This window comes from Equus asinus, chromosome 19 (genome assembly GCF_041296235.1).
Source record: "Equus asinus isolate D_3611 breed Donkey chromosome 19, EquAss-T2T_v2, whole genome shotgun sequence".
Taxonomy (NCBI): domain Eukaryota; kingdom Metazoa; phylum Chordata; class Mammalia; order Perissodactyla; family Equidae; genus Equus; species Equus asinus.
In genome coordinates, this window is record NC_091808.1 from 3,623,834 (window position 1) to 3,650,306 (window position 26,473).

General features: G+C 49.5%; 1 protein-coding gene across 2 annotated transcripts; it reads right to left on the bottom strand.

Annotated features, from left to right (window-relative positions):
* Positions 1–210: 210 nt before the first annotated feature.
* Positions 211–22,291, bottom strand: ASB1 (ankyrin repeat and SOCS box containing 1). Of its 2 annotated transcripts, XM_044751332.2 has the most exons (5): positions 22,108–22,291; positions 18,129–18,270; positions 15,710–16,012; positions 7,422–7,807; positions 211–5,758 (listed from the first exon to the last, which is right to left on the bottom strand). In XM_044751332.2, exons 1-5 carry the CDS (start codon positions 22,154–22,156, stop codon positions 5,631–5,633), a joined length of 1,008 nt encoding a protein of 335 aa, XP_044607267.1. In that variant the 5' UTR covers positions 22,157–22,291; the 3' UTR covers positions 211–5,630. The 2 variants fall into 2 exon arrangements, with proteins under 2 accessions (XP_044607267.1, XP_044607268.1); XM_044751333.2 differs by lacking the exon at positions 15,710–16,012.
* Between the last annotated feature and the right edge of the window lie 4,182 nt (positions 22,292–26,473).

A 26,473-nucleotide genomic window follows, 5' to 3' on the forward strand; every position in this document is an offset into this window, starting at 1 on the left:
ACCCGTGTGACAATTTGGGTGCCTCCCTAGAGTGCCAGGGTCCCCCAGAGCGCTTCAAAACCCCTGTTTTAGATAAGTCCTTCTATCCAAATCATTAGAAACTTTCCAGAGAGCCAGTCTCTTCTACCTGAAATGTGCATACCAAGATTTCACATGACCAATTCTTCTACCCATTAAGATAAAGAGTCCACAAAATTAAGGCATTTGGGGGGAATTAAAGGGGCATAAAGCATTTATTAAAGTTACAATAACATATCAAAGATGTCCATCATATTTTTGAAAGCTCTTAACCACGCACGAGTGCAGGAACAGCCACAGTCCCCGCTCCTGTGGGCACACACACATTCAGTACTGAAGCCGAAAGGAGAAACTGAGGGTCGACGGTGAGCATTCTCTTCAGCACGTCTCCAGGCACAGGCACATGTGCCTGTCACACCTTGTGCGCCCAACACCAAGCAGAAGCCATGGGAGCGGTGCAAACACTGCAGGGCAGAAAAGGGGCACTGCTGGCTAATTACAGCCACAGACTGTGACTTTATACACACGAGAGCTGTGTCCATCACTGCCACACTCAGACTGGATCTATGCACATTCGTACATCACTTGGTACACCTAAGAGATCTGAAAATAAAGCAATTTAAAAAAAGAAGAGACGACCATGCATTCCGGACACTGAGCAATTACATGTTAAGGCAACGAAAGTCACCCCTCCCCACCCACTTCCCCATCTGATTATCTGCCTAGAACGTATAGTATGTATTCAGCACATCACTGCACTTCACAATCTGCACGTCCCTCCCATGGCCTTCTCCTGGGACATGATCCCAATAACCACTGATGCACGCCTATCAGTTACTTTAATCGCCACCAAGGGAGTCAGGTCGGGGGGAGTGAGGGAGGAGGGAAGTGAGGCCTGAGCCAGGGAGAAAGAGAAGGTCACGTGTCCAAATGAGGCACTGCCAGGAGGGAGATCCAAGCCGGCAGGGAGTCCAGACCACTGAGGATGGTTACTGAGTGCCTGGCAGGCAGCCAAAGATACAGGACCAGGAGCCTACAGCCCCAGCGCCAGAAGACCCACCACTAGCACCAAGGCCAGCGTATGGGGTACTGCAGGTGTCCAGCCGAGAAGGCCCCACAAACTTCCTGGGAATGTTTCTCATGGATTCAGGAGTGGCCAGAGGCCGCTCACCACAGGGACGTTTGCTCCATCCTCCCCAGGACACAAGCCCACAGTTCCTAACACCACACAGTGACCTCAGAGCTTGTGCTCGGACTACCAGGCAGCAGGAGTGCTGCGATACCCTTCAACACTGTGCCAGCTGGTTTAAGAATCCAAGAGGAGCTTCTCATCTTGACATAAACAGACACTATAGCTAGAGAGTGGGTCCCCGATACTGGGATTTCAGAGACTGGCAAACTTAAAAGGAATTCTGGGGCTTGACGAACGGGAGCCAACATGTTGTTTTGCAATCAAGAACATTTTAAAAAATAAAAATATTGCCCTCTATTACCACCTTCATTACATAAAAGGACATCTTATCACCCAAATTAGGAAGGACATAATCTCAGAATAAAAGACAACCCTTGAAGTTGAGTGAACTTGACTTCATAAATTATTTCACGTGTCCTTACACTTCTGACCTGCACGGAGCCCTCTGTCCCGAATGCCTGTGTTGTGGGTCCCCATGACACTCGCTGCCCCATGGGGCAACAAGGTCAAAGCTCATCTCCAAGGTCACAGGCTCCTCCAGCACGGCCATCGCCTCGAATGCACATCCACTGAGAAGAGGGACAACAGTCACGATGACAGCAGTTTACATGTCACAAGGATTACTCAAGCAGAAAGTGCTTCCACATACATTCTCTCACGCGTCCTCACAGAAGACCTGTGGGGAAGGCACAGCCGGAAGCCGCGGCACTGTAACGGGACCTGCCCGAGGCCACGCGGCAGCAGGCAGCAGAGCACAGACAGAACGCTTCTCTCTAAGGCAAATTCTCCTTTGCTCAGTCTGATGTTTGCTCCATGTTCCTCTATTTCTACTTGTGCATGAACTTTTTATCTGAAGAAACAATTCATGGAAGAAGGAAAAAGGAAAACTTAAAATGATGGCACTTAAGCCTGATAACAGAAACATATTCAACATGAGGAAACTGCTAATTGTCCTTTCTTTTTAAAATTACCTGTTTAACAACTGCATGTTGGCTAAAATTTATGAAATGTCAAAAGAGAACATCAAAAACCAAGCATTGCTGCCTTAAACCTTTTCTGGAACAAGACAGGGCATAAATAAATAAATATATAAATAACATAAGTAATATGAATAGATATAGATATGCGTGACATTGGTGGGTTTTGGAAATATATTCAAAAGCCCCACACAGGTTGCCAAATTCTCAGAGGTATCAACACTGCCCCACCCCCACCCTGATCCTGACCCTGGCCCAATGTCCACAGCAGCCAAGGCCCAGAGCACAGGACTCTGTTCCACAGCCAGCAGGCACCCCAGGAGTGGTGACGGTAGGGACACTCCTGGGATCAGGCTGGGGAAACACTCAGCTCTTCCCACTGGCCCATCGTGCCCCTCCCTGGGGTCCCCGAGTCCTGGGGAGGACGCGAGGCCAAGCAGGCAGCAGCCTCCTTGAGTACCACATTTCCTCACTACACGGGACTCGGGCACCCAGCGGCCTAGAAACGGACTTGATAAAGTGCTCCAATGGAGAGTTACTCTTTCCTGTTCTTGCCAACAAAAGCAGAAGGGAGCTTTAGGCAAGTGTCACTGCAAACAAGAAGGAATGGCCTGAGTCAGCTATCTCCACTGTTATCAGATTCACATTTGGCAGCTACGAAGGTTCAAAGTAGAGGCTGAAACCCTGAAGTTGCGGGGATGCCAAAAAAATCAGCAAAGGCTGGCTGAACAAAGAGTAAGCCGATGTGTCCTCTGCAAAGGAAGAGCTGAGGCCCCAGGTCCCTGCAGACCCACCCGGCGCACAGCACACTCCAGGGCCAGAGCAGGAGAGGCCCTACTCCCTGGCTCATCCCCTCCCCACCCACACTACCTCCCTGGCCAGGTCTGGGCGAGGACCAACAATGAGCATCAACTCAGTCCACTGCTTCTAGAGAGACCCTGGAGAAATGATTTGATCCCCCAGAAACAAGCCCTACGCTTGCTTCACTGGGCAAAGGAGCCTGACGCCCACTCTTTGCTGGGCCCGGTCCTGGACCCTTGCCTCTGTGCAGCCTGAAGGCTATGCCAGCACGTGTGGGACTCCTGCACTGGCAGTATTCCCAGGTGCTGCTTTCCAGAAGGTTCAAGAACAGAGCCACCCTCCTACCCGTGGCAGGCACGGGGAAGCCCTGTCCCTCACAGGCCCAGCAGAAAGCACTGGGCAGGCAGACTGAGAGCCTGCTGCAGGTCTACGACACGGCTCACCTGAAGAGAGCCCGAGCCAAGAGGGCAGCAGAGGAGGGGACCGCCAGTCGGAAGAGCTTAAAAGTAAGGTACACTAGCCACCCACTCCTGAAACCCTCTCTCACCAAGGTGACAAGCCACTGCTCACACCTCCAGCGACATGGAGCCCCCTCCAGTGACCCAGTTCCACCTATGGGTGGCTCAGACTTCCATACAACCCCTCCCTATATCCAGGCGGAGCCTGACTTCCCCAGTTCCTGGCCCAGCCACGGCCCAATTTTGGTCCTGGTTCCACGCTGAGTGCCTCGAAGGACACACACACCTAGCCCCCTCCTGGGCTGAAGCCCCTGCAGCACTTGGCTCTGGCTGCAGCCTCCTCAGCCGGCCTCCACCCTCAGCTCCTCTCCTCTCTCAGGAGGACTCTCCTGACTTCACTATGACCAACCCTGAGCTCTGAATGCACCCAGCCAACCAGGGCCCCGGTCCTCTAGGAGCAACACAGAGCCAATCCCAGGCCTCAGGAAGCTATCACACATTTATGCCACGGTCACAGCTGGGAACGATGTCACTTCGGCTGAGTAAAGCCTCCAGTGACCGCACCTTCCTCTCAGAATCCGCCAAGGACTTCTCCCCTCAGACCTCATACATACGTGGACAGGTCAGAGCCCATCCACGACACAGGAGGGGAGCTTTACAATTCTGTCCTCAAGCTGCACAAGACAATGACCAGACAGTCCCTGTCTGGTCAGCTAAAACATATAATGATGTCAATAATTAAATAAACCCATATCATTAGTTCAATGGTTACAAATTAGATTTCTCTTATTACAGAAAGTCTAAATGCAGATTTGAAATCTGCCCATTTCTAAACACTTCTAAAGGTTAAAATCACCGTGGATCCACACAATGGTCCTCACAGGCTTCAAATGACCACACGTGGTTTCTCTGGAAACAGCAGCGCCTGGAGCGAGCGCTCTGAAGAGGCAGCGCTGGCCCACGTGCACTCACAGCCACATCCCCAGCTGCACCCAGGTGTGAGAGTGAACCCCGCCCAGAGCCCCAGACTTGGGGAGGATAACCCATGCCATCTCTCTCCCGCGCAGCCACCCCAACAGGCCAGGGGAAAACTTCTGACCTCACTGCTACCCCCTTTCTCAGATTCCAGGAGCAACTCGCAAGACATTAGGTCCAAAAAAGTGAAGAGTGATCAACCAACCGCCAGATGTTTTGTCCACTCGACACCAACAACTGAAAGCTTGGAACCACGCAGAGGACAAGTGAATTTCCACTTTCTGGTAAGTGCAGGGACCAGGAGCGCTGCAGGTATTTTCTTCCGTGAGAACTGGCAGTGGATGCTGTTGGACGGTCCTTGGTCCAAATGTAGGAAGTCAATTACGGGCTAGTTTGGTGTGGGCCTCCTAAAATCAGTCACCGTCTGGAAGCTCCCCAGGTGAGATGGCAGAGAACTCATGAGACCTGGTGGCATGATGCTAGGCACAGTTAGGTGTCAGCACAGGTGCAGCGTGGTAGAACTTTGAGCGTTACCTCTCTTGATTTTGAATAAATGCAGGTATCGACTCTGAGATAACCCAGCCAATCCATGCGGCCAGGAAACCATCCTTGAATGAAGACAATGAATATGACACTCTCACCACTAGGAGTGAACACCGAAGTGGCAAGGAAGAAGAGTATGTATGACAAATGCCACGTGTCAACCCCAGGAGATGGGAAAACAAACTAGCAAGTTCATGAACTGCATTTCTGCATTCTACTCTTTTACCAAAACTCTCTTTTCATTTGGGTATTATAAAACTTTAATTGAACAATTAAAGTGAGAAGTAAAAATATAAACAGAAGCACAGTTCTAGAAAGTGCTAGGGGTCTTCCCTACTGGGGATATTAGCAGGCCTCCAACCCCCACCTGCACCCATTTCAAGGCCCCTTTCATTAATATGCAACTGTGAAAATCCAAAACAGATATTATGGAAGAACAAAATTAAGTTTTGCATGAGCCTCTCGGCTGACAATGACCCAAGGACTGTGTGATGCCCCGACCAAGCACTTGAGCTAGAATTAGAATCCACGAGCCGTTCCTGCTCTACCAACAGCCAGATGGGACTGAGGCAGCAGCCCAGGACGTGGTTCACGGGCGAGAATCGACGTCAGCTGTCCCTGCAGAGCGCCTTCTTCCTCACCGCAGTCAACGTCTGCCCTTGACTTCTACTCATAAAGTAGAAACTTCTTTATGGGGTCTGGCAGAGGCAGCGAAGGAATCAGATGGAGTCGGTATTTGCCAAGAGCTCTTCTCACAGCCACACGGCACAGATTCAGCAAGGTCCTGGGGACACCTGGAGCACCATGGGGTGAAAGGGAGAGACAGAGGTTAATTCTTCTCCTAACTCCAAAGACCGAGGTGGGCTGTGACTGACAGAGAGAGCCGCATAATGCTCACTGCCAACCTCCCACGTTTAGAGTAAGGAGAGCGCCCCGGTGAGGAAGGTCTTATCTGCTCCTTCCATCTGCAGAAGGAGTGAAATCTTCATGACCTGGGGCAGCTGCTCACTGTGACAGCATCTCCTGAACTGTGTTTAATTGCTAGACAAAGAAATCAGAGCTGACCACTGAAGGCCCCGCCAGGTGTGAGCAAGTGGCCATCAGCCCTGTCAGCCTCTGCTCTTGGTCAGTCCCAGAAGCTCCAAGGAGGCCTAGAGGAGACGGGCCAAGGAATAGGTGAGGAGGCCAGGCTGACAGTTTCGCTCCAGGTCTCTGCCTTGTGAAAAACGCATGAACAAGACAGCTTTATTCTATCAGTGTGGCTCCACTGACCACTAACCAACTCTTGTGGGCAAGCCTCAACAGGAGCAGGTTTTCATGACTGGTCTAAGGAAATCCAACAAAAAAAAACACAACAAACTAGGGGCCAGCCCGGTAGCGTAGCAGTTAAGTTCACATACTCCACTTCAGTGGCCTGGAGTTCGCTGGTTCAGATCCCAGGCGCGGACCTACACACCACTGATCAAGGCATGCTATGGCTGGCGTCCCACATATAAATAGAGGAAGATGGGCATGGATGTTAGCTCAGGGCCAATCTTCCTCAGCAAAAAGAGGAAGATTGGCGGCAGAGGTCAGCTCAGGGCTAACCTTCCTCAAAAAAAAACACAACAAACTAAAGTTCTGTGAGAGGTAAGGGTTAGGGAAGAGACTGTCAACTCAGATGCCCTCTAGACCCAGGTGGGAATGGGGCTGGTGTGGGCAAGTCATAGAGGGCGCACAAAGTCAATTTCTGAGTCTGGGAGAGAGCCTCTCATAGACCCAACCACGGATCAACTGCAAACATCTTGCTACCAATTTATTAATTCATTAGCAAAATCCTTCTTCATAAATAAGCAAACTACAGACTTTATTCTAACAAAAATTAGACTTATCAAACAATCCAAAATGATGGTATCTGAGTGGTACTGAAGAAAGGGAAGTGAGGAATCCTAGAGAATGGGCTTGAAAAACCAAATATAAGTGAAAGAATTTGGGGTCACAAAGCAGAGCAAAAGGGTAAAGAGGATACAATTCTAGGAACTTTGAAAACATGTGCTTTTACAGATTTCCTGGCATCAACTCTTCGCGTCTACGATTTTAAAGAGAACAACAGGGCCAGCCCCGTGGCCTTGTGGTTAAGTTCAGCATGCCCCGTTTCAGCAGCCCAGGTTCAATTCCTGGGCACAGACCTACACCACTTGTCAGCAGCCATGTTGAGACGGTGGCCCACATACAAAACAGAGTTGGCACAGGTGTTAGCTCAGGGCAAGTCTTCTTCCACAAAAAAAAAAAAAGAGAGCGAGAGAGCGAGAGAGAGGGAGAACATCAAACTGGAAGGTCACCCTAGAAAATTCCTAGGGCTAACTGAAGATTCAAACCAAGCACTTAGTTGGAGGATTTTTTTTTTAATTGCTACGACTTGGTTCATTCAATTGACCCAAAGAGACTACAAGTCAAAGCTGAACTCAGGCCACTTACTTCTGGCCTCTTTAAAGACCTGCAATGCCTCGGGGTCCACCTTCCTTCTGCCTCTCGACTCTGGGCCCAAGGATTCCCACTTCACCAGGTTCAGGTTCGCTCCAAACTCTACGAGCAGGCTCACAAAGGCTGCCTCACAGCCATGACGCAGGACGGCATCCATGACGCACCCGGGGGAGCCCCTGTAGAAGCCCTGCGTGTTGACAGGGCCGTTGCAGTTGAAGTCGGGGTTCGCCCCAGCCTGGAGGAGCAGCTTGAAGCACTGGAGGTTGTGGTAGGCCGCGCTGATGTACAAGGGGCAGACCACCAAGGAGGTGAGGCGCCGGGAAAAAGGGGGCCGGATGTCTGGAGTCAGGTGGTGGTTGACATCGACATCAGCCCCGTACCTACAGGGGAGACACAGGGACAGTCAGACCTTGCAGTGGACTAACTATAGTCAACAGATCCCCACAGCACCCTGAGGAGACGGGCCTGAACTCTGTGAGCACCGGGAGCCAGGGACTCCACAGATCACAACGGTCTCGTGACTTCCAGAAGGTAAGACAGTAGTTAAGAACTTGGAATCCACTCACACAAAAACATTCACAAGGAATTCTTTCAAACTTTTAATGATCCGACAATCCCAAGGCTATTTAAACTATTTCAGAGCAAAGAAAAAGAAGGAAAACTTGCAAATTCATCTTATGAAATTAGCAAAAGAATAATCCCAAAACCTGACCAAAGCCAAACCACAAAGAAAATCTACCAACTAATTTCACTTACGACTATCAACTTAATAGTCTTCAACAAAATGTTAGTGAAGGGAACCCAAAAGTACTTTAAGAAAGCAATATACCATGGGGTTATTCCAAGAACCCAAGGATAGTTCCATGTTAGAAACTCTATTATCATAATCCCTCATACTCACAGAAATAAGGGAAAAGTCATGATTGCCTCCAGAGATGCAAAAATGAAGGCACATGACAAAACCCAACACTTAGACATCCTTAAAACTACTTATTAAAATAGGAAGTGATGGGTATTTCCTTAACACAATGAAAAATATTTCCTCAACCCAGAAGTCAGCATCTTACCTGATGGGGAAACACTAGTGGCTTTCCTGCTAAAGCAGGAGCAAGACCCACACTCCCACTTTCTGGCCCACTATTCTGAAAGGTGTTTTTAATAAAGGTATTAGTCAGTGCAATCAGACAAGAGAAAGCAATTCACTGATGAAGATTGGAAAGGAAGAGGTAAAATTTTCCCTATTTTGAGACAATATGACGATATGTCTGGAAAGCCCTAGATAATTAATGAAAATACAATTAACAAGCAGTGAGAGAATTCGTTAAAGCAGCAAGTTGTAAAACCAATAGGCTTCGTATATACAAACAAAGACAAGTTCAAAGATAAAATGGAAAAGACCCCACTTATGACGGCAAAATACACTTTAAAATGAGATATCTAAGTACAAACTTAGTAAATGTCTAAAATTTGCATGAGGAAAATCATAAACTATTACTGAAAATCACAAAAGTAGACCTAAGGGAATGGAAAGACATCCCATAAATCTTGGATAAGAACGCTCAGCATCAAGATGTCAATTTTCCCTAAGTTTATTATACAAATGGAAATAACATTCCTAGAACTAAATAAGTGGGTTTTAAATATAAATAAGTAAAAATAACATCCCTGGAACTAGATAAGCTGATGATGAAGTTCATTTGAATGATCAAACAAGAAAAGATGAAAAGGCAAAGCAGTAACAAGGGGGAGGCAGCCCTACAATAAAGTAGCCATGAGGGCCTACTGACAGACCAGCGTGGCGCCAGGCCACGGACAGCTGAACTGACAGACCAGCGTGGCACCGGGCCACGGACGGCTGAACTGACAGACCAGCGTGGCGCCAGGCCACGGACGGCTGAACTGACAGACCAGCGTGGCGCCAGGCCACGGACGGCTGAACTGACAGACCAGCGTGGCGCCGGGCCACGGACAGCTGAACTGACAGACCAGCGTGGCACCGGGCCACGGACGGCTGAACTGACAGACCAGCGTGGCGCCGGGCCACGGACGGCTGAACTGACAGACCAGCGTGGCGCCGGGCCACGGACGGCTGAACTGACAGACCAATGGAGCTTTATGGGAAATCCAGAAATGGACCCAACTGCACACAGCAATTTAGTACATGTCATAGTAAAGGCAGCATCTCTCTCAAACCAGTGAGGGAGAATGGACTTTTTTTCAAGTGTTTTTTGAGATAACTGGATATCCATACGGAAAAAGATACAATTAAATCCATTCAAGATCATACACTAGGATGAATGCCAAATGGATCAGAACTTAAAATGTAAAATATGAAAATATACCAAAACTAGAAGAAAACTCTAAGTAAAATTTGCCTAATCGTGGCTCAAAATCCAGAAAGATGTTTTTAACATGAAAATTAAATAAAAACTTTTGCATGGCAAAAAAACAGCATAAGCGAAGGAAAAGAGTAAGTGAAAAATTGGGGGGAATGTTACAAAGGGTTCATATCCTTAACATAGAAAAAGCTTCTGAAAGGAAAATATCAATAGCCCTGCAGAAAAGTAAGCGAGAGATACTGACGGCTGCAAATAGCTCCTACCCACGTGAGAAAACGCTCGGCCTCACTCCCAACAGAAACACAAATTAAAACTACCCTGAAATACCACTTCTTGCCTAGCAGACTGGGAAAATCCAAAAGCTTATCGACTAGGCTTTAAAGAAACAGGAAGTCTCATTCATTTCTTAGGGCAATGCAAAATGTAGCCATTCCTACGGAGGGAAATTTGGCAATTGCTGGCAAAACTACATATGCATTTACCCTTTGACCCATCCATCACATTTCCTGGAATCTATTCCCAAGACACACGTCCAAAACTCTGAAAAGATGTATGTGTGCACAAGGCAATTCATTAAAATACTATCCATAACAGCTGAAGGCAGGAAACAACCCACAGATCCATCAAGAGGGGACTGGTTGAACCAAGTGTGGTCCATTCATAAAAAGCAGCCCTGTCCAGCTATGAAAAGTAATGAGGAGTATTGCTAACTAGTGCACTGGAATGACCTCCAGGACACATTAGTAAGTGAGAAAAGCAGGACAATGAAGTGTGTAATATGCTACAGTTCATCTTGGGGAAGGAAAATGCAATACATATGCGTACATGACACGTACACATATTTTCTTATTTCTTTAATAATGGAGGGATAAACCACAAAACTTTCAAATGGTTATCTATGGGGGAGGGATGAAGGAGATGAGGACAGAAACCAGACTTCTTTTAATATACCTTATTTTGTATATTTGACTTTGGAACCATGTAAATATTTTATATTATAAAACAAATTAAATAAAAAGCAATTCCTAAAAATTGAAAGCAAAAAGAAACACTTTAACCCAACTACATATCCAGTTGGTGCCATCGTGCCCTGCCCACAGGGTGGCTCTTCTTTTCAGGTATACTGAACATCCAGACCAGCCAGACCACTCCCAGCAGGAGATTCACCCAAAAGGACCTAGGACAAGAAGCACAGCTTACCAGCTGGGCAGCTTCACACAGCCCCCCAAGGTGGGCAGCCCCCCAAGGTGGGCACACTCACAGCAGTACGAAGTAATCCCTATGGCTGTCCAGGGGCCTCCTCTTCGGACTCCCAGTGACAGCCCAGATGTGAGGAAACAAATCACCACCTGACTTGGAAGCCTCATTCGCCACCAGAACGAATCTCTAAACAACCCTATAGGCAGAGCCTTCAGGGTCCCCACAAGGACCTGCCCTTGTCACTGCACTCAGGGATGCCTAAATATATGACTTTCTATCAGGATTTAGAGCTCTCCCAGGTCACATGTAAACCACCAATCCGGGTCATTTTACTGTAAACAGGGGTCACTGACTACAGCAGGCAGGGTGGCCTGGCCCAGGGTGTCAGAGTCCTGACAAAGTGAAGAGAGTGCCTGCTAAGGATGCCACCTGGCTCAGGGTGTCAGAGCCCACATGGGTTAAGGAGGCATGTGTGGGAGAGGGCAGCACCACCAGGAGACGGTTACATATGAGAGACTGGCAAAACCAGAAAATATAGTAAGGATAAGAGGAACCAGATCTCTCACTGTTGGAAAAGACAATAATAAAGTTGCAGAGGAGAAAAGTAGCATGAACCCTCTGGTGTTAGACCAGATTAGAGGCGTCAAGGTGAACTCATAACTGTCAACGCATATAGACAGAAACGTGTATGTGTAACCTTAGCTCCGCCCAGTGGGAGAGCCTGGAAACAGCAACACCTCATAAGCAATAAGCGCTCCTAGTGTCCAGATCTTGGTTTCTAAACATCATTCTGCACTAAAAAAAATGAGGACTCCTTGGAGAAATGACTAATTCCAGTGCTGAGAAGGCAAAGTACAAACTGAGCCTAGAACATTTTGTTATATGAGAAAGTAACGAACTGTTCAAACAATGATGGAGATGTGTCAAAAGGACACAGAGCTGGCTTGATGGGGCTCCCTGTAGCCAAATCTGAGACAGTCTGAGCATCAAAATAAGTAACAATAATAATGGATTGTAACTCACTGGATAATACCAGAAACCATGAGTCTAAAATAAACAAACCAATAAATTAAAAATTTGATGAAGAACAGGACATACACATGGTTGCAAAGTACCTCTCCACAAAATACTTATTAATTACAGAGGGAAAAAGAATAGCTTTACGATGGAGAAACTTGGCAGACACCACCTCAATCAGAAGATCCAGGTGAACATTAGCAGCAATGGGACCAACTGCAATCATCTGCAGCCTGACAGGGTGTAACGAGAAGAGCACAGCCTCACTTCTGTGAGATTCCTGCCCAAGACGCATTATCTGACTCCAATCTGAGTAAACATTAGACAGTCCACACCTGTTCACCGGAGCTTCCAGTGCCCCAGACAGTTCTGCAATGCCTCAAGTTTTGTCCTCATGTGTTTCAGGTAAATTAGGAAATGGCAAAACACACAAAGTAATGATGATGGGGCCGACGTGCAGGGGTCCAGGGAAGATGGACAGCACTGTTTCGCAGGCCTTAATAAAAATGGCTCACAGCCAGCAATCACATTTTATCATCGGTCTCCTCGGCACTATCCTGAGTATGCAAAGGAACTTCCCCCTGGAACCAAAACTGCTGCTTGGAGGCAACACAGGCCTGAGGGAGAGAGAGGACAGGCACACACGAGGCCACTGTGCTTCCCCACGGATGTCCTGTAGCATCACCAGATGCTACAAATGCAAACACCACCGTCTCCAAGGCAGTCTAGGAGCAACAACAGAACATTCTAAAACACATACCAAACCGGGGCTGGCCCCGTGGCCGAGTGGTTAAGTTTGCGCGCTCCGCTGCAGGCGGCCCAGTGTTTCGTTGGTTCGAATCCTGGGCGCGGACATGGCACTACTCATCAAACCACGCTGAGGCAGCGTCCCACATGCCACAACTACAAGGACCCACAACGAAGAATATACAACTATGTACCGGGGGGCTTTGGGGAGAAAAAGAAAAAAAAATAAAATCTTTAAAAAAAAAAAAAAAAAAAAAACACATACCAAACCAAGCAGAAATTGATATTTCATTTCACACACCCAACCAAGTAAGAAAAGAAGAACTAGGTTTCAAGCAGAGATTTTTTCCCTCCTTATTCTTAGGGATATATCTTCCAAAATGTTTGTAATTTGGGCAATATGACAATCTGGTATTTGCTGAGCTGCGGGAAAGACAGCCCTTCATCCACTCATAAAAATGTACTGGATAGGTTCCAGTTAATTTTAATCCTGAATATTTTCCAAAATTCCCCTACTGCTTTTAATATCACTGGTAAGGAACCACTGGAACAACTCAATAAATCAATAAAACTTCTGCACATACAGAAATACCAAACCTTACCCTTCTATAAAAAAAATCCGCAATGTATATCAAGGGAATTTACAAGCAACAAAATCGAGGTTACTTGCAGAGGGACAGCAAATTACAACAGTGACAGAAGAGAGCCCTGCCTGTGAGGGACAAAGACATAGGGAAGGCAGGAGTCGAGCCGAGAGTCTACTTAGACTGTATCACCTACTCAGTAACTTAACCATATCACTCCCATTTTCCAAAAGTCAATCATCTGGTAATTTAAATAGAGAAGACTTTTCAATTGAATAATAGATGTTTTTGTATTTCATCATAAAAGTAATGTCCTGTGCTCCAGTGAGGGAACAAGACATCTTAACGTCTTCTCAAGAAGGGCATCTGCATATGTACTTCAGAAAGTCAGGCCTGCACCTAATTCAAAGCAGTTGTTCATCATGAAGTGACTGAAACGCCCAAAGGGATTTCTGGAACTAAGACAAAATTTCACTGATTGATCCTACTCAAAAATACTTCCAAATTAATGGCTTACGTTCTCCAAGATACAAAGACATGGGACTGAGGTGGCTTAGATTATCAGGCTAGAAATCCTTAAAAAGAAGGGGGAAAAGTATCACAGCTTTATTAATCTCTAACAACCATATCACCCTCATTTATCTTTCCAAAAGCCAACTCCATAGCCATTTAATTTATAAAACTTTTTGATGGAATAAATGTATTCTGAGTACCTAATTTAAAAACCCTGTTCTGCACTGGGCAAGGGGAGCGCCAGGTCCCTGCTCCTTGGAATCACCCCCACTGCAGCCTGTAACCACGGAACCCTGACCTAACCCTTTTCAACACTGAGAACCCACTACCTAAACCGCACTCTGTCCAACCACAGAATGAGCTGCCTCTAGAGTAAGGGAGGGAGAAAAGAATCTTTGATAGAAAGAAGTCACTGGAGACACGGAAAATGAAAATGCAATCTGGTTCAAATAAAAAAAAATAAAGGCAACCATTAGTACAATTAAAATAAAACTTACATAAACTGTCTAAAATAATAGAAAGGCAAAGCAAAGAAAACATAGATCATGGAACAAAGATATAAAATAAAGGCATAGTTAAGAAACAGAAGATAAGAGAAACAGATCTACCATCAGCAATGGCAATAATGTTACCTGTATTAAAAAAATGAATCCCAGACAGTCAAATAATAAAGGTGAGCACACAAAGAATGACTTGAACCCACTGAGACTAAAACCAAGTCACAGGATGGCTGTAGACGACCTTCAAAGACCACAGTTCCCTTTTGTTTTGACAATGAGCATAATCCATAAGCAAGAACTTTTATGAGCTCAATTAGCATCATACTATAGGAAGCAAAAACTACTAGAAATACAAGAGGAAACACAAATCACAGCAGTGACTAGAGACAAACAACAGGCTTCTCTGAATTGTAGGCGGACGGGTGGTCAAAATCGTAAAAAAACAGATTCTGAATAACATAGCTGAGGCTACCACATTGTACCATGCAAGGAAAACGTCCATGGTCACATACTTTGTTTTAAGCATCCACAACAATGTAGTCTGATGTTAAAAAATAATTTAAAAAAGAACTCAAAGAATCCCCAAAAGGGAAATATGGCCTGAATTATCTGAGCACAATACAATAAAACTGGAAGTTCATAAAAATTTTTATTAAAACTTTCTCCTCCATGACCTTAAGAGCAAAGAGGAAATCAACTTCAATTATACCTACTTAAAAAATAAGGAAAAGCTTAGCCGATATGGCCAAAGCTATAGGCAAAGGTAAATTAATAACCTTGAAAGTTTACATTATTCATCAAGAAAAAAACTGAAAAGACATTCAACTCATAAAGTTAGGAAAAATAAAGGAAAATGGTAAAAAATAAACATAATAACAAGGGCCGGCCCTGTGGCAGAGTGATTAAGTTTGTGCACTCTGCTTCGGTAGGCCAGGGTTTCACCAGTTCGGATCCTGGGCGTGGACATGGCACCACTCATCAGGCTGTGCTGGGGTGGCGTCCCACATAGCACAACCAGAGGCACTCACGACTAGAACATACAACTATGTACTGGGGTGGTTTGGGGAGGAGAAGAAGAAAAAGAAAAAAAAAGATTGGCAACAGTTGTTAGCTCACATGCCAATCTTTAAAAGAAAAAAACCTAAAAGTAGAAATTAATCAGCAGAAAAACAAGAGAACTGGTAAAGCCAAGTAACTCTTTAAAAAGACAAACAAAATAGACAAATCCTCTAACAAGTCTAATTTTAAAGAGAGATAAAAAAAAAAAAGCACATACAGAAAACAAGGAAAGAGAACGTGGCAGCAGGAACTAGCAGTAACATGGCCACGTTCCCAAGGTGGCCCATGCGGGGCGCCAGTGGCCAGGGCTCCACGGTACTGACCTGATGAGGGCCTTCAGTATGTCGGCCCTGCCCACACGAGAGGCGTGGTAGACAGGTGTACTGCGATGGTGCCGGCTTCCGTTGGGGTCAGCACCGGCTTCAAGGAGGATCTGGGCGCTCTCCAGGTGCCCGTTCACCACAGCCACATACAGGGCAGTCTGGCCCTTTACATCCACCAGATCCACCTCGGCCCCCTTCTGGATAAGGAAGTCCACACAGTTCCCGTGGCCAGCAGTGGCCGCGATTCGCAGTGGTGTGCAGGGCAGCCAGCCACAGCACCAGACAGACTTCTCGTTGATGCGGCTACAAGAGAACACAGGGGAGCCAGGCTGTGAGCGGCGGCTCCGGGAAACCCAGGAGCTGCCCAGCCTCCTCTGGTGGGCACAAGGAAACAGAGCAGGAGGGCAGTCTCTTACAACAGCCACCCTTCTGGTTTAAGAACACTTCCACATGCGCTGTTTATGAAATGCTTTCATATCTACCCTGCTGGATCCGCTGCTGTGGCAGGACAGGCATTAAGAGCCCGGTTGCACAGATGAGGAACCTCGAGGCCTAGGCAGACTGATGAGCACCAGAGCTAAGATCTCGGATTTCCTGACTTGCCGTCCAAAGCTCTTTGCTCCACAAAGTGGGGAAGGGTCTTCCCAGGGAGGCAGTGCAGGATGGAGGACAGCACACTTGCTGGGAATCTGGATCAGGGCCCCCAGGCCTCTTTTCTCCAGCACAAGCTTTCTCCGTGGCCTGAGGTTGGGCCTTTCTCTGGGCCTTGGCATCCTCACTGGGACCAGGTGACCACTGAGGTCCGTCTACCTCTGACACACCACAAATGTCAGCCTGCAGGACACAGGAAGGCTACACAGGGCTACACTCCTGGCCAACAGCAGCAGAGGGAAACTGTCCAGACTAGGCTCTCATCGAAAGTGACAATGCGACCTCGACTCCCTGTCAAAGAATGCCATGGCCGTGCAGTCCACTGACCCACCAAGTCAGCAACCAAGGCACGGTTCCGCTCGAGCTCCCAATGCAGCTCTGAACAAAGCGCGGGAATCCAGAGTGCTGAAGCAGCGACCGAGAAAGACGCCATGGCCCACGGGTGCTCCCTTCATCCGTGCACTGGCCTCCACTGACCGACGAGGCCAAAGAACACTCCAATGACTCGTCACCAAAGAAATACACAGCAACAGAAACTTATCATCAAGAAAGAGAAGATTCACTGACCTGAGTATAAGAAAGGAGAAAAGTACTTGGGAAAGCACTACAAAAATAGTTGGCCGAAGACCCAGCTGAACTCTATCTTATTCTACTGTCTCTATTTTACTTTTATAGCTGCAAATTTAAGGTTTTCTTTGGGCTCGAGTCATTCACATTAAATATTCGTGTATAATCCATCTGATGTCTTTGTGTGACAATCCTTTCTGGAGATTCAGAGCTTCTCTTTTTTGTAAATAGTGATGTCTGTTCTGATAAAATAATGCTAAAACATTACAAAGAAAAGAAAAAAGAAATATATTCCTGTATTGTCAGAAATCCTTCTGGGAACTACCCACAAAAAGTGGAAGTATTGGTCTCAGCACTGACACATGGGTATTTCTTCCATCAACTCACTGCCATCCTACCCTGAAGGGAAAACAGAAACACAGAAGAGTATGGAGGAGTTTCGGGTTGCAGTTTCCAATCTTAGACACACAAAACAGAGACCACTCCAGAGAGAAGGAAGACCCTCTGTGCTCTCCCCAGGGTCCGACGTGTGGAGAAGTAATAGCAAGACTCGGCTGCAGCGAAGGAAGGGCTTGAGCCGGGTCGAGGAACTGGCAGGATCTGGCAGGGAACTATCGACAAAGGGAACAAAAGGTGAGACCCAGCACATCCCTGGGCGATGAGACAGCCTGAGGCTGAGCCCAGGCCCTGGAGGTGGAGGACTGCGGATCTGAGACTCGAGACAGGCGAGTACACCAGGAAAGATGTACAAGTATGGCACATGGAAGCCTGGACCCATGGGGAGATAACCAGACGACAACAATTCAGGAAGGTGCATTTCTGTACACAGCTTAGGATGACGAGCCACGGGAAACTACAAGGGGGCAGGGCCACTACTGAAGAGGGTAACAGTGGTGCTGTCAGGAGTACATCCAGCAAGCTGACGCCCAGAGGGCCAGAGTTGCCAGAAAGTATAAAGGTCACTGACAGAGTTGGGCTTGAGCTCAGTCAGGGCTCCCTGCCTTCACCATTTGGCTCTCTCCTACAAGCCTGACCATGCTTCCTCAGTCTCCTTCTCCCCCTGTCCTCTAAGATTGGAAAGGCTCGGGGTCTTCACCTGCTGGCCAGGGACCTCCATGCCTCTGTCACAGACCGGGAGCCTCAGCCTCGCACAGCCCCATAGGGCCCAGGTCCCAGGCAGCCCCAGCACAGCCATGCTCACCTCCGGTAGCCCTCCTCTTGTAACAGACTCCTGAGGGTCTGGAGGTCCCCCACGTAGGCTGCGTCATGGAGCCTGGTGTCCTCGCAGTGCTCTAGTGGATGGTCACAAAACTGCTCCCTCAGCCACTCCTTCAGATTAGGACCTGCACTGAAGAGAGGGGCTCCTGTCAGTGCGGGAAACCCTGCCAAGGCCAACCAAAAGGGCTGCCATCTGAGCTAGCCCTCCTCGCCCCTACAGGGGCACTCGAACACTCAAGAATGAATCATTCCCACGCTCCAGAAACTTCCAGAGCACAGAGAAATATACAAAATTCCTGACACCAAACCTGACAAGAATAATAATTTTAAAAACATTGGAAGGGTGGGGGGTTATGAGCCAAATCTACTTAAGAATATAGAAGGTCCTAAATAAAATATTAGCCAAGTAAAACTTAAAATATGTACCAAAAAATCTACTATAAAATCACTCTAATTTATTCCAAGAATGTAACAATATCTTTTTGTGTTTTTTTTAAAGATTTTATTTTTCCTTTTTCTCCCCATGCCCTCCTGGTACATAGTTGCATATTTTTAGTTGTGGGTCCTTCTGGTTGTGCCATGTGGGACGCCACCCCAGCATGGCTTGATGAGCGGTGCCATGTCTGCTCCCAGGATCCGAACCGGTGAAACCCTGGGCTGCCAAAGTGGAGCGCCCAAACCCAACCACTCAGCCACTGGGCCAGCTCCAACAGTGTCTTAATACTGGGGAAAAACCATAAAATCATCTCCTATATTACAAAAAGACACTTGAATTTGGCAAAATTCAACAGCCAAACGCTGCTACTTGTAACATGGATGACTCTTTACTGAGTCACAGCTCGATGAGAAGGAAAATTTAACTACATGCACATGGGGGCCAGCCCGACAGCCGAGTGCTTAGCTCCGCACACTCTGCTTTGGCAACCCAGGGTTTTGCTGGTTCAGATCCTGAGCGTGGACATGGCACCGCTCATCAGGCCGTGTTGAGGTCACGTCCCACATGCCACAACCAGAGGCACTCACAACTAGAATATACAACTATGTACCGGGGGGCTTTGGGGAGAAAAGGAAAAGAAGAAAGAAAGATTAGCAACAGATGTTAGCTCAGGTCCCAATCTTTAAAAAAAAGAAAAAGATAAAATATATATATATATATGCACATAAATAGAAACCCAGTCCTATAAAATGAAGACTATAAAACAGAAAAACAATAAAGAAGACTAGAATAAGTGAGGAAAACGATATCATGTACTTGGATGAGAAGATTCAAAGACAGGAAAATTTTAAATACATAAATACCAAGTAAATGAAAAGGTTGAACAAATCTCTTTGGGGTTTTTATATGAGATGTGACAAAAATATTCTAAATGTTTATTTGGACATATTAATGGGAATCACTTTGGTTTTTTAGCACGTATGAGAAGAGATCTACCCTACTAGATGACAGAACTTAAGATCTCTCATCAGAATAAAAAGATAAATCAAACGGAATGAACTGCCCAGAAAAGATCTTAGCATAAATAACTTAACATGTGACAAATGAGCATAGAAATCAATGAGGAATGGAAAGAGTCGTCGAATGCTTGTGTCCTCCAAAAACGTCCCCCCTAAAAACTATGCTGGAATCCTGACACCCAAGGAGATGATATTAAGGTGTGGCCTGTGGAAGGTATTAGGTCAAGAGAGCAGAATCTTCATGAATGGGAGTAGTGCCTTTAAAACAGAGACCCCAGAGGGCTCCCTCGCTCCCTCCACCACATGAGGATACGGTGAGAGGACAGCTGCCTATGAACCAGGAAGCAAGCCCCCACCAGACACAGAACCTGCTGGCATCTTGTCTTGAACATCCCAGCCACCAGAACTATGGAAAATAAATTTCTGTTGTTTATCAGCCACCCGGTCTATGGTATTCTGTTACAGCAAACCCAAGGGACCACAAGTAGTCAACAAATTTGTACAATTAGATGCCTATTTGCAAATAATTGAGTTCTTCACCTCACACCAGAGCCCAAAATAATCTCCAGATGATTACGAGGTTTGTAAACATAATTACACAGACAGGAGCATAAGGAAAGAGCATGAACTCACACTGCCTGCATCCAAGTCCCTGCCGGGCCGCGCTGTCCTGGCACATGACCAAGCACAGCTATAAAGCACACCCTCACTGGTAGGCTCTTTCCAATACTGAAGCTGCTTTCTCTATTCAAATCAAACCTCTTTTCAATACCTACAGTATACACGGCACGGCCATAGTACAATAGGGGTGACGAGTTTCCTTGCCCTGCAAGATTCGACATTCCATCAGCATGGGTAAGACACAAATGCCGCAGGCAGGCGGGCAGGGCAGCAAGGGCTCACAAACACATGGGTGGCTCAAGCTGATCCCACAACCAGACCTGCAGCAGATCAACAGGCAAGCAGCAAGGACCCCCTGGGGCTGCCACCGCAATCCTCCTTCAGTCATTACCCTCCACTGTAGTTATCCCATAGAGTAAACCAGCTCAAAGTAGGAATGGTAAGATCCAGAAAGTGTAGGGCGAAGACTGACAGGTGAGTGGGAGCTGCAGACTTTTGCCAAGTTCTCCTCTGGGCCTCCCTTTGCTGGCCTCTTTCCAAACTACTCCCTGACCCAACTCAAGGCAGCCCCCTCTTCCAAAGCTCCAGATCCAAGGGTAAGCTCAGATTTGCATTTTTCTGCTCAGCTTCTCCAGTGACAACGCAGTTACCCAAAACAGCACTTAAGCTTTACCTGGAAATCTGTGGTCCCTCCACTCCCAGGCCTGCAGCACACTAAATAACAAAACGATGCTGCATGGACATAAAAGGAGTCCCTGGATACAGGGCAGAGCCAACCTTCCTTCCACAAGACTCCTCTCTACACTGGGAAGCAGCTGTCAGTCCTCTTTCCAACTGAACACCTCTCACTCCATCCCTCATTCTCACATGAAATGACATCCCAGACCCCTAAGGTCCTGGCTGTCCCTGGGGTCAAAGTCAATACCAACCAGAGGCAAGGATGGAAGGGGCTTTGTCTGACCTGTTCGCTGGGGAGTCCCCAGTCCCAGTAAGGTCCAGCCTGTAGTAGATCCTTAATAAACCTTCGTTGAATGAATGGAGGGAGGGAGGGGCGGATGAAAAGCGCTACTCGCACCAGTCTCCAAGTCAACGTCACAGCCTTCGTTTTGATAGTCTGGCACATTTGGGAGTTAGAGTAATAAACGTCTCAGCTTATTGCTAAGAAGGACCAACAAACTCTTTGGAGGTGTATCGCTCCAAAGACACAGACGAGTGAGGTCCGAAGCACATAAAAGTATTTGGTACACAGGGCAAGTTCAGAAAACAGGCAAGGAGGGAATCCCACCACAGGTTAAGAGGAACCTCTCGTGAGCACCTGCAAACGACCCGCTGCCCCTGCAAATCCACATGTGCACAGCAGGAATATTCCAAGGCGGAGACTCTAAGTCAGATGGCTATTTCGGGTGGTGGGCGTGAGCCCTTCTAGCTGCCTGGTGGGCCAAGGGCCCCTGGACGTGCTGTGTCACTGACAGCTCGCTGGCGACGGCGCTGTCGCTGTCCCTCGCCTGTGCGTGGCGGGGGTGGCCCGCTCTACCACCCCAGGCATGCCATGGGAGGCAGGATGGAGAAAAGGCACCTGCCCTCCCGAGGGGCTGACCGTTGGCGGTTCCCCTGACGCGTGCGCTCAGAGCTAGATGATCCACGTCCTATTTCCACAGTTGGGGTCCCACCGAATCTGAAGCCGCTAACGGGCGGGCAGTTACCAGGCAAGCTCCCCAGGAGAGGAACTGCTCGCGCGCGGCCGAGGGTGGGGGACACGCAGGGCGGGGCGCGGCTCCGCGGGTCCGGCCGGGGGAAATCAGGACGCGTCCCCCGGCCCTCGACGGGGCGCCGTACCCGCCCCCGCGGCGCCGCTCGCCCCGGCCTGGCGGCCGTGCGCACTTTACCTGCGGGCCCCGGCCCGGCCCGCCCGCCGGGGCCGCCGCCCTCCGCCATGGGAGCTCCGGCCTTCGGCCAGTCCGCAGCCGGCCTCCCGGCGGCCCCGGCCCCAACGAGCCCCGCCGACCGGAAGCAGCGCGGCAGCGACCACTTCCGGCGCCGCAGGCAGGTGGGCCGCGTCGGGGAGCAACTTCCGGCGGGCGTGCGCCTTCCTCACGGGCTTCCGGTGCCGCACGCAGGGCGTCCGGGCTTCCACCTCCGGCCTCGCTTCCCGACGTGAGGACCCACGAGCGTCGGCGCGGGGCGCGAGATGTCGGGAGGCACAAGCCGTCGCGGGGCGCGGGCTGTCGGGGGACGCGAGCTATCGGGGGGCGCCGGCTGGCAGGCCTCGCCAGCGCTGTGGTTTCTCCACGTAGGAAGCAGAGGAGTCTGGGAAAACACATTGCCCCGGGGAACGGGGCCTAATTTGCATGCCCTGGGAACTCTGGTTGGTCAGGCTCGTCCCGCTCCCACGGGAGGGGCGTGGCCTTCCGCCTGGAGCGTGGGGGCGGGGCCGCGGTAGGTTCCTATCGCTGGTTCGAATCCAACCTCCACCAGGTGAGGGTGTGTCCCTGGGCAGAGTGCGAGCTGATGGAGCCCTGCACCGGGCAGCGGTGGCCCAGCTTTAATGTGTCCTCGCGCTCAGCCGTGGGTTAGGAGCAGCCCTGGGAAAGCGTGGATACGAAGGGGCGGGCACTTCCAGCTGTGTGCATTGCTGCAGGTTCTGTTGGAGGCGCACCACGGGGGTGGGCATATGTTAATATGGTATTAGATGAATGGTCCCCCAAAATGCCTTCCACGAAGGCAACGATCATGTCTGTATCACATTATAGCCCAGTGCCTGACACAAAGTGTTTATTGAATAAATTAATAAACTAGTGAACAAAGAATCACTTTTCCCGCACGCTCGCCCCTTGAAACGTTGTCAAACCGTGTGTATGGGGTTTTGGTTCTTAAGCATGGATTCCGTTGGCTCCTTCCGTGCTCCCCACCAAGTTAGAAACTTTTCTGTAGGAGGAAGAGGGCCTCCGTAGACGGGCAGGGAGAGGGAACTGAGAGACAGATAAGAACCGGTTCCAAGTTTTAGAGGTGGAGAAGTAGGAGATACAGCAGGGGACCGACGAGTGTGAGGCTGGAGCCCCCAGCAGTCGTGGTTGTGACCCACTGGCCTGTCTTGTATTGTAAAAGCAGGACCAGGCTGGAGTACGGGGAGCCACGCAGACGGGAAACGCATCCACAGGAGGAGCACTCAGATGCCCAGGCGGAGGCTGGCCCAGATGTGCTGGATGGCTCCTCCTGGGCTGCAGAACCAGGAGGCCCCGCAGGGGTGTTTGCTGGGGGAAGGGAGTTCCCTGCAGCCCTGTTTGGACTTGATAACAGCGGAGAGCGCCACGGGCAGGAGAGACGGCGGTGACGCCCATGGTGCTGCCCTGCAGAGAGGCAGAGGGACACCCAGCCCACTGGCCTCCACCAGAGCTGCATATGAGGGACACCTGGGAGCTTTAAAAACACAGAAGCCTGGAAATAACCCAAGGGTCCATGTGGGTGAAGGAGTAAACCAAGTGTGGTCTACCCATGCACTGGAATAGTATTCAGCCCTAAAGAGGAAGGAAATCCTGACCCAGGCTACAGCATGGATGAACCTAGAGGACGGTATGCTCAGTAAAGTAAGCCAGTCTCAGAAGGACAGACACTGCATGATTCCACTCATAGGAGGTACCTGGTGTAGTGGGATTCATAGAGACAGAAAGTAGAATGGGGGTGGTCAGAGGCTGGGGAGGGGCATATGGGGAGTGAGTGTTTAATTGGACGCGGAGTTTCAGTTGGGGAAAATGAAAAGGTTCTGGAGGTTGGTTCCACAATGATGGGAATGTACTTAACACTACTCAACTGTACACGTAGAGATGGCGATGGGGGCCGGCCCCACGGCCCAGTGGTTAAGTGCGCGCGCTCTGCTTCGGCAGCCCAGGGTTTCACCGGTTTGAATCTTGGGCTTGGACATCGCACGGCTCATCAGGCCACGCTGAGGCGGCGTCCCACGTGCCACAACTGGAAGGACTCACAACTAAAAATACAACTCTGTACTTGGGGGATTTGGGGAGAAAAAGGAAAAATTTAAATCTTTAAAAAAAAAAAAAGATGGTTAAGATGGTAAAGTTTGTTATGTATGTCTTATCACACACAAAAAAGCCTGGTCCAACCCCACCCACCACCCCAGAGATCCTGATGCAGCTGATCTGGGGTGTGGCCAGAGTGTTGGGGTTTTTGAGGCTCCCAGGTGATTCTGATGTGCAGCCAAGTTCAGAGCCCCAGTCCCCAAGGCTTCAGCTGCACTGCCTTCCCTGTCCCCATTTGTCAGTGTCGAGAGTTGAGGGCCTGAGCAGAGCATCTATCCCACACCTGTGCCTGGCTCTGATGTGGCCCTCTGGGTCCTGTCCCTTCTGGAGAAGGACCTGAGGCACGCTCGGTCCATGGCATTGCCACCTGCTCCCCCTAAGTGCCCGCCCAGCACGGGGCAGCGCCCTCAACACCAGCAGGTGCTGGAAGAGGATGCTGACCCTCACCCTGGTTTTCAGGACCCTGAGGTCAGGGAGGCTCCATACCGTGCCCCAAACACACAGTGGCCGAGTCAGGACTCAAACCCAGGAACATGCAGCCCCACAGCCGCTTTCCTCAGGCCTCACCTTCTTTCTAGGGTCCCACTTTCTCTGGGTCCTTTAAGCCCAAAACGCCCACCCACAAAGGGATGCTCAGCGAATGCCTCTGAGAGAGTTAACTCAGATGGCAAAATGACAACCAGCAGGAATTTGCTGATGCCGTCACAGTCATGGGCACACTGGGCGTGCCATCGGCACCAGCCCTGGACAGACACAGGACCAGGACCACCTCAGGCAAAGGGGCGAGCTGTCTCTACCCCCCACCAAGTCCCAGTGGCACCTTCAAACTTAGCCGCCCCCGTCACCTCCTCCCACCCTAAAGTTGCCGTTGCCTCCTTGCCTCCTGGTGCCATCTGACAGCTCAGGCCTCCCCCACTACGTCCCCAAAATAAAACACCCAGCATCCGCAAATGACTCCTCCTTGGAGTCGAGCCCAATCTTTCTGCAGGACAGCTTGGCATAAAATGTTTGTAATCCTTGATCAGAAGTTCCTCTTCTCGGCATTTATTCTAAGGAAATAATCAGATGAGTGAGAGATTGGCTACAGAGATGCCCGCGAAGTGTAACTCTTATAGCAAAAATGTGCAACAGTGGCTTTCTGGCTCATGAGGTCTGCGAAGGGGCTAGGACTCCTCACAGTAACCAGCCCTCGGCCCCAGTCCTGTCGCTTCCCTCTGCTGGGAGCCAGGGTTCTCCTCTGGAAACACTGAAGGTGTGCGTCCCACAGCTGCATGCCGTGAGGACCCCTGCCCCGGGCTTGGGGGTGCTGGTGCTGCTGGTAGCTCGACCCCCAGAGTTTGGCCCGCAAGGAGGAGCAGGGGCATTCTTCAGCTTTACCCAGGGAGGCCTCAAGACAAGGGCAGCCCGCATTCTGGGTTTGGCCATTTTAACCAGCTCTCCTCTGCAGACCCTGCCCCACCAACCCTCAGAGCCCCCTGCAGGGAGCTGACATCAGCCGAGGTGTCTACCCCTGGAAAAGAAGCAGCCTCTGCAGCCAGGAGCCTTGGGGCCACATCCTTCTGGCTGAGGGAGCTGGAAAAGGAGCAACTCCTCCAGAATTCAGTCTCCTCGACTGCAAAATGGGGCTGACGATACCCACCCGGCAGGGTTGTTGTAAAGATACAAAATTCCATAGGAAGTTCCCGGTGCAGAGAGAGCCTCCGAGCAAAATGGGCCTCGGGTACCACCGCCGCTAATGCCCACGACAGCATCGCTTTGCTGAGTGGGGGTAGGAAGATGCTAAACAGGGGCCAGGCCCACCTCCTCCCACGCCCCATCCCTGGTTGGGGACCCACCTTCCTTCTCTGCCAGGGCTGGGGCAGGGGAAGGGCCAGTACAGAAGGGCACTGAGCAGTCAGGGTGGCCCACAAGGCCTCCCCACATACGCCCCCTCCTTGGCCAGAGACGGCTGAGGACGGGGTGGACCCCTGGGCCTACTGACTCACAGAGCCGCCGCAGGTGCCCTGTCTAAGAGTGTGTCTCCAGATGCTGTGCCACCTTCCCAGGCATGTCTGAGCGCTCCATGGCTATCCGGAGCCCACAGCGCTCCATGAGACCAGCATCCCCCACCCTGGCTACTCCATTCTCCCATTCAGCACCTGTGTAAGGCACCAACTGTGCACTGGGCACACGGGGCGAGGAGGGGGGATTCAGAGCTCAGGAAACCTCAGCCCCAGGT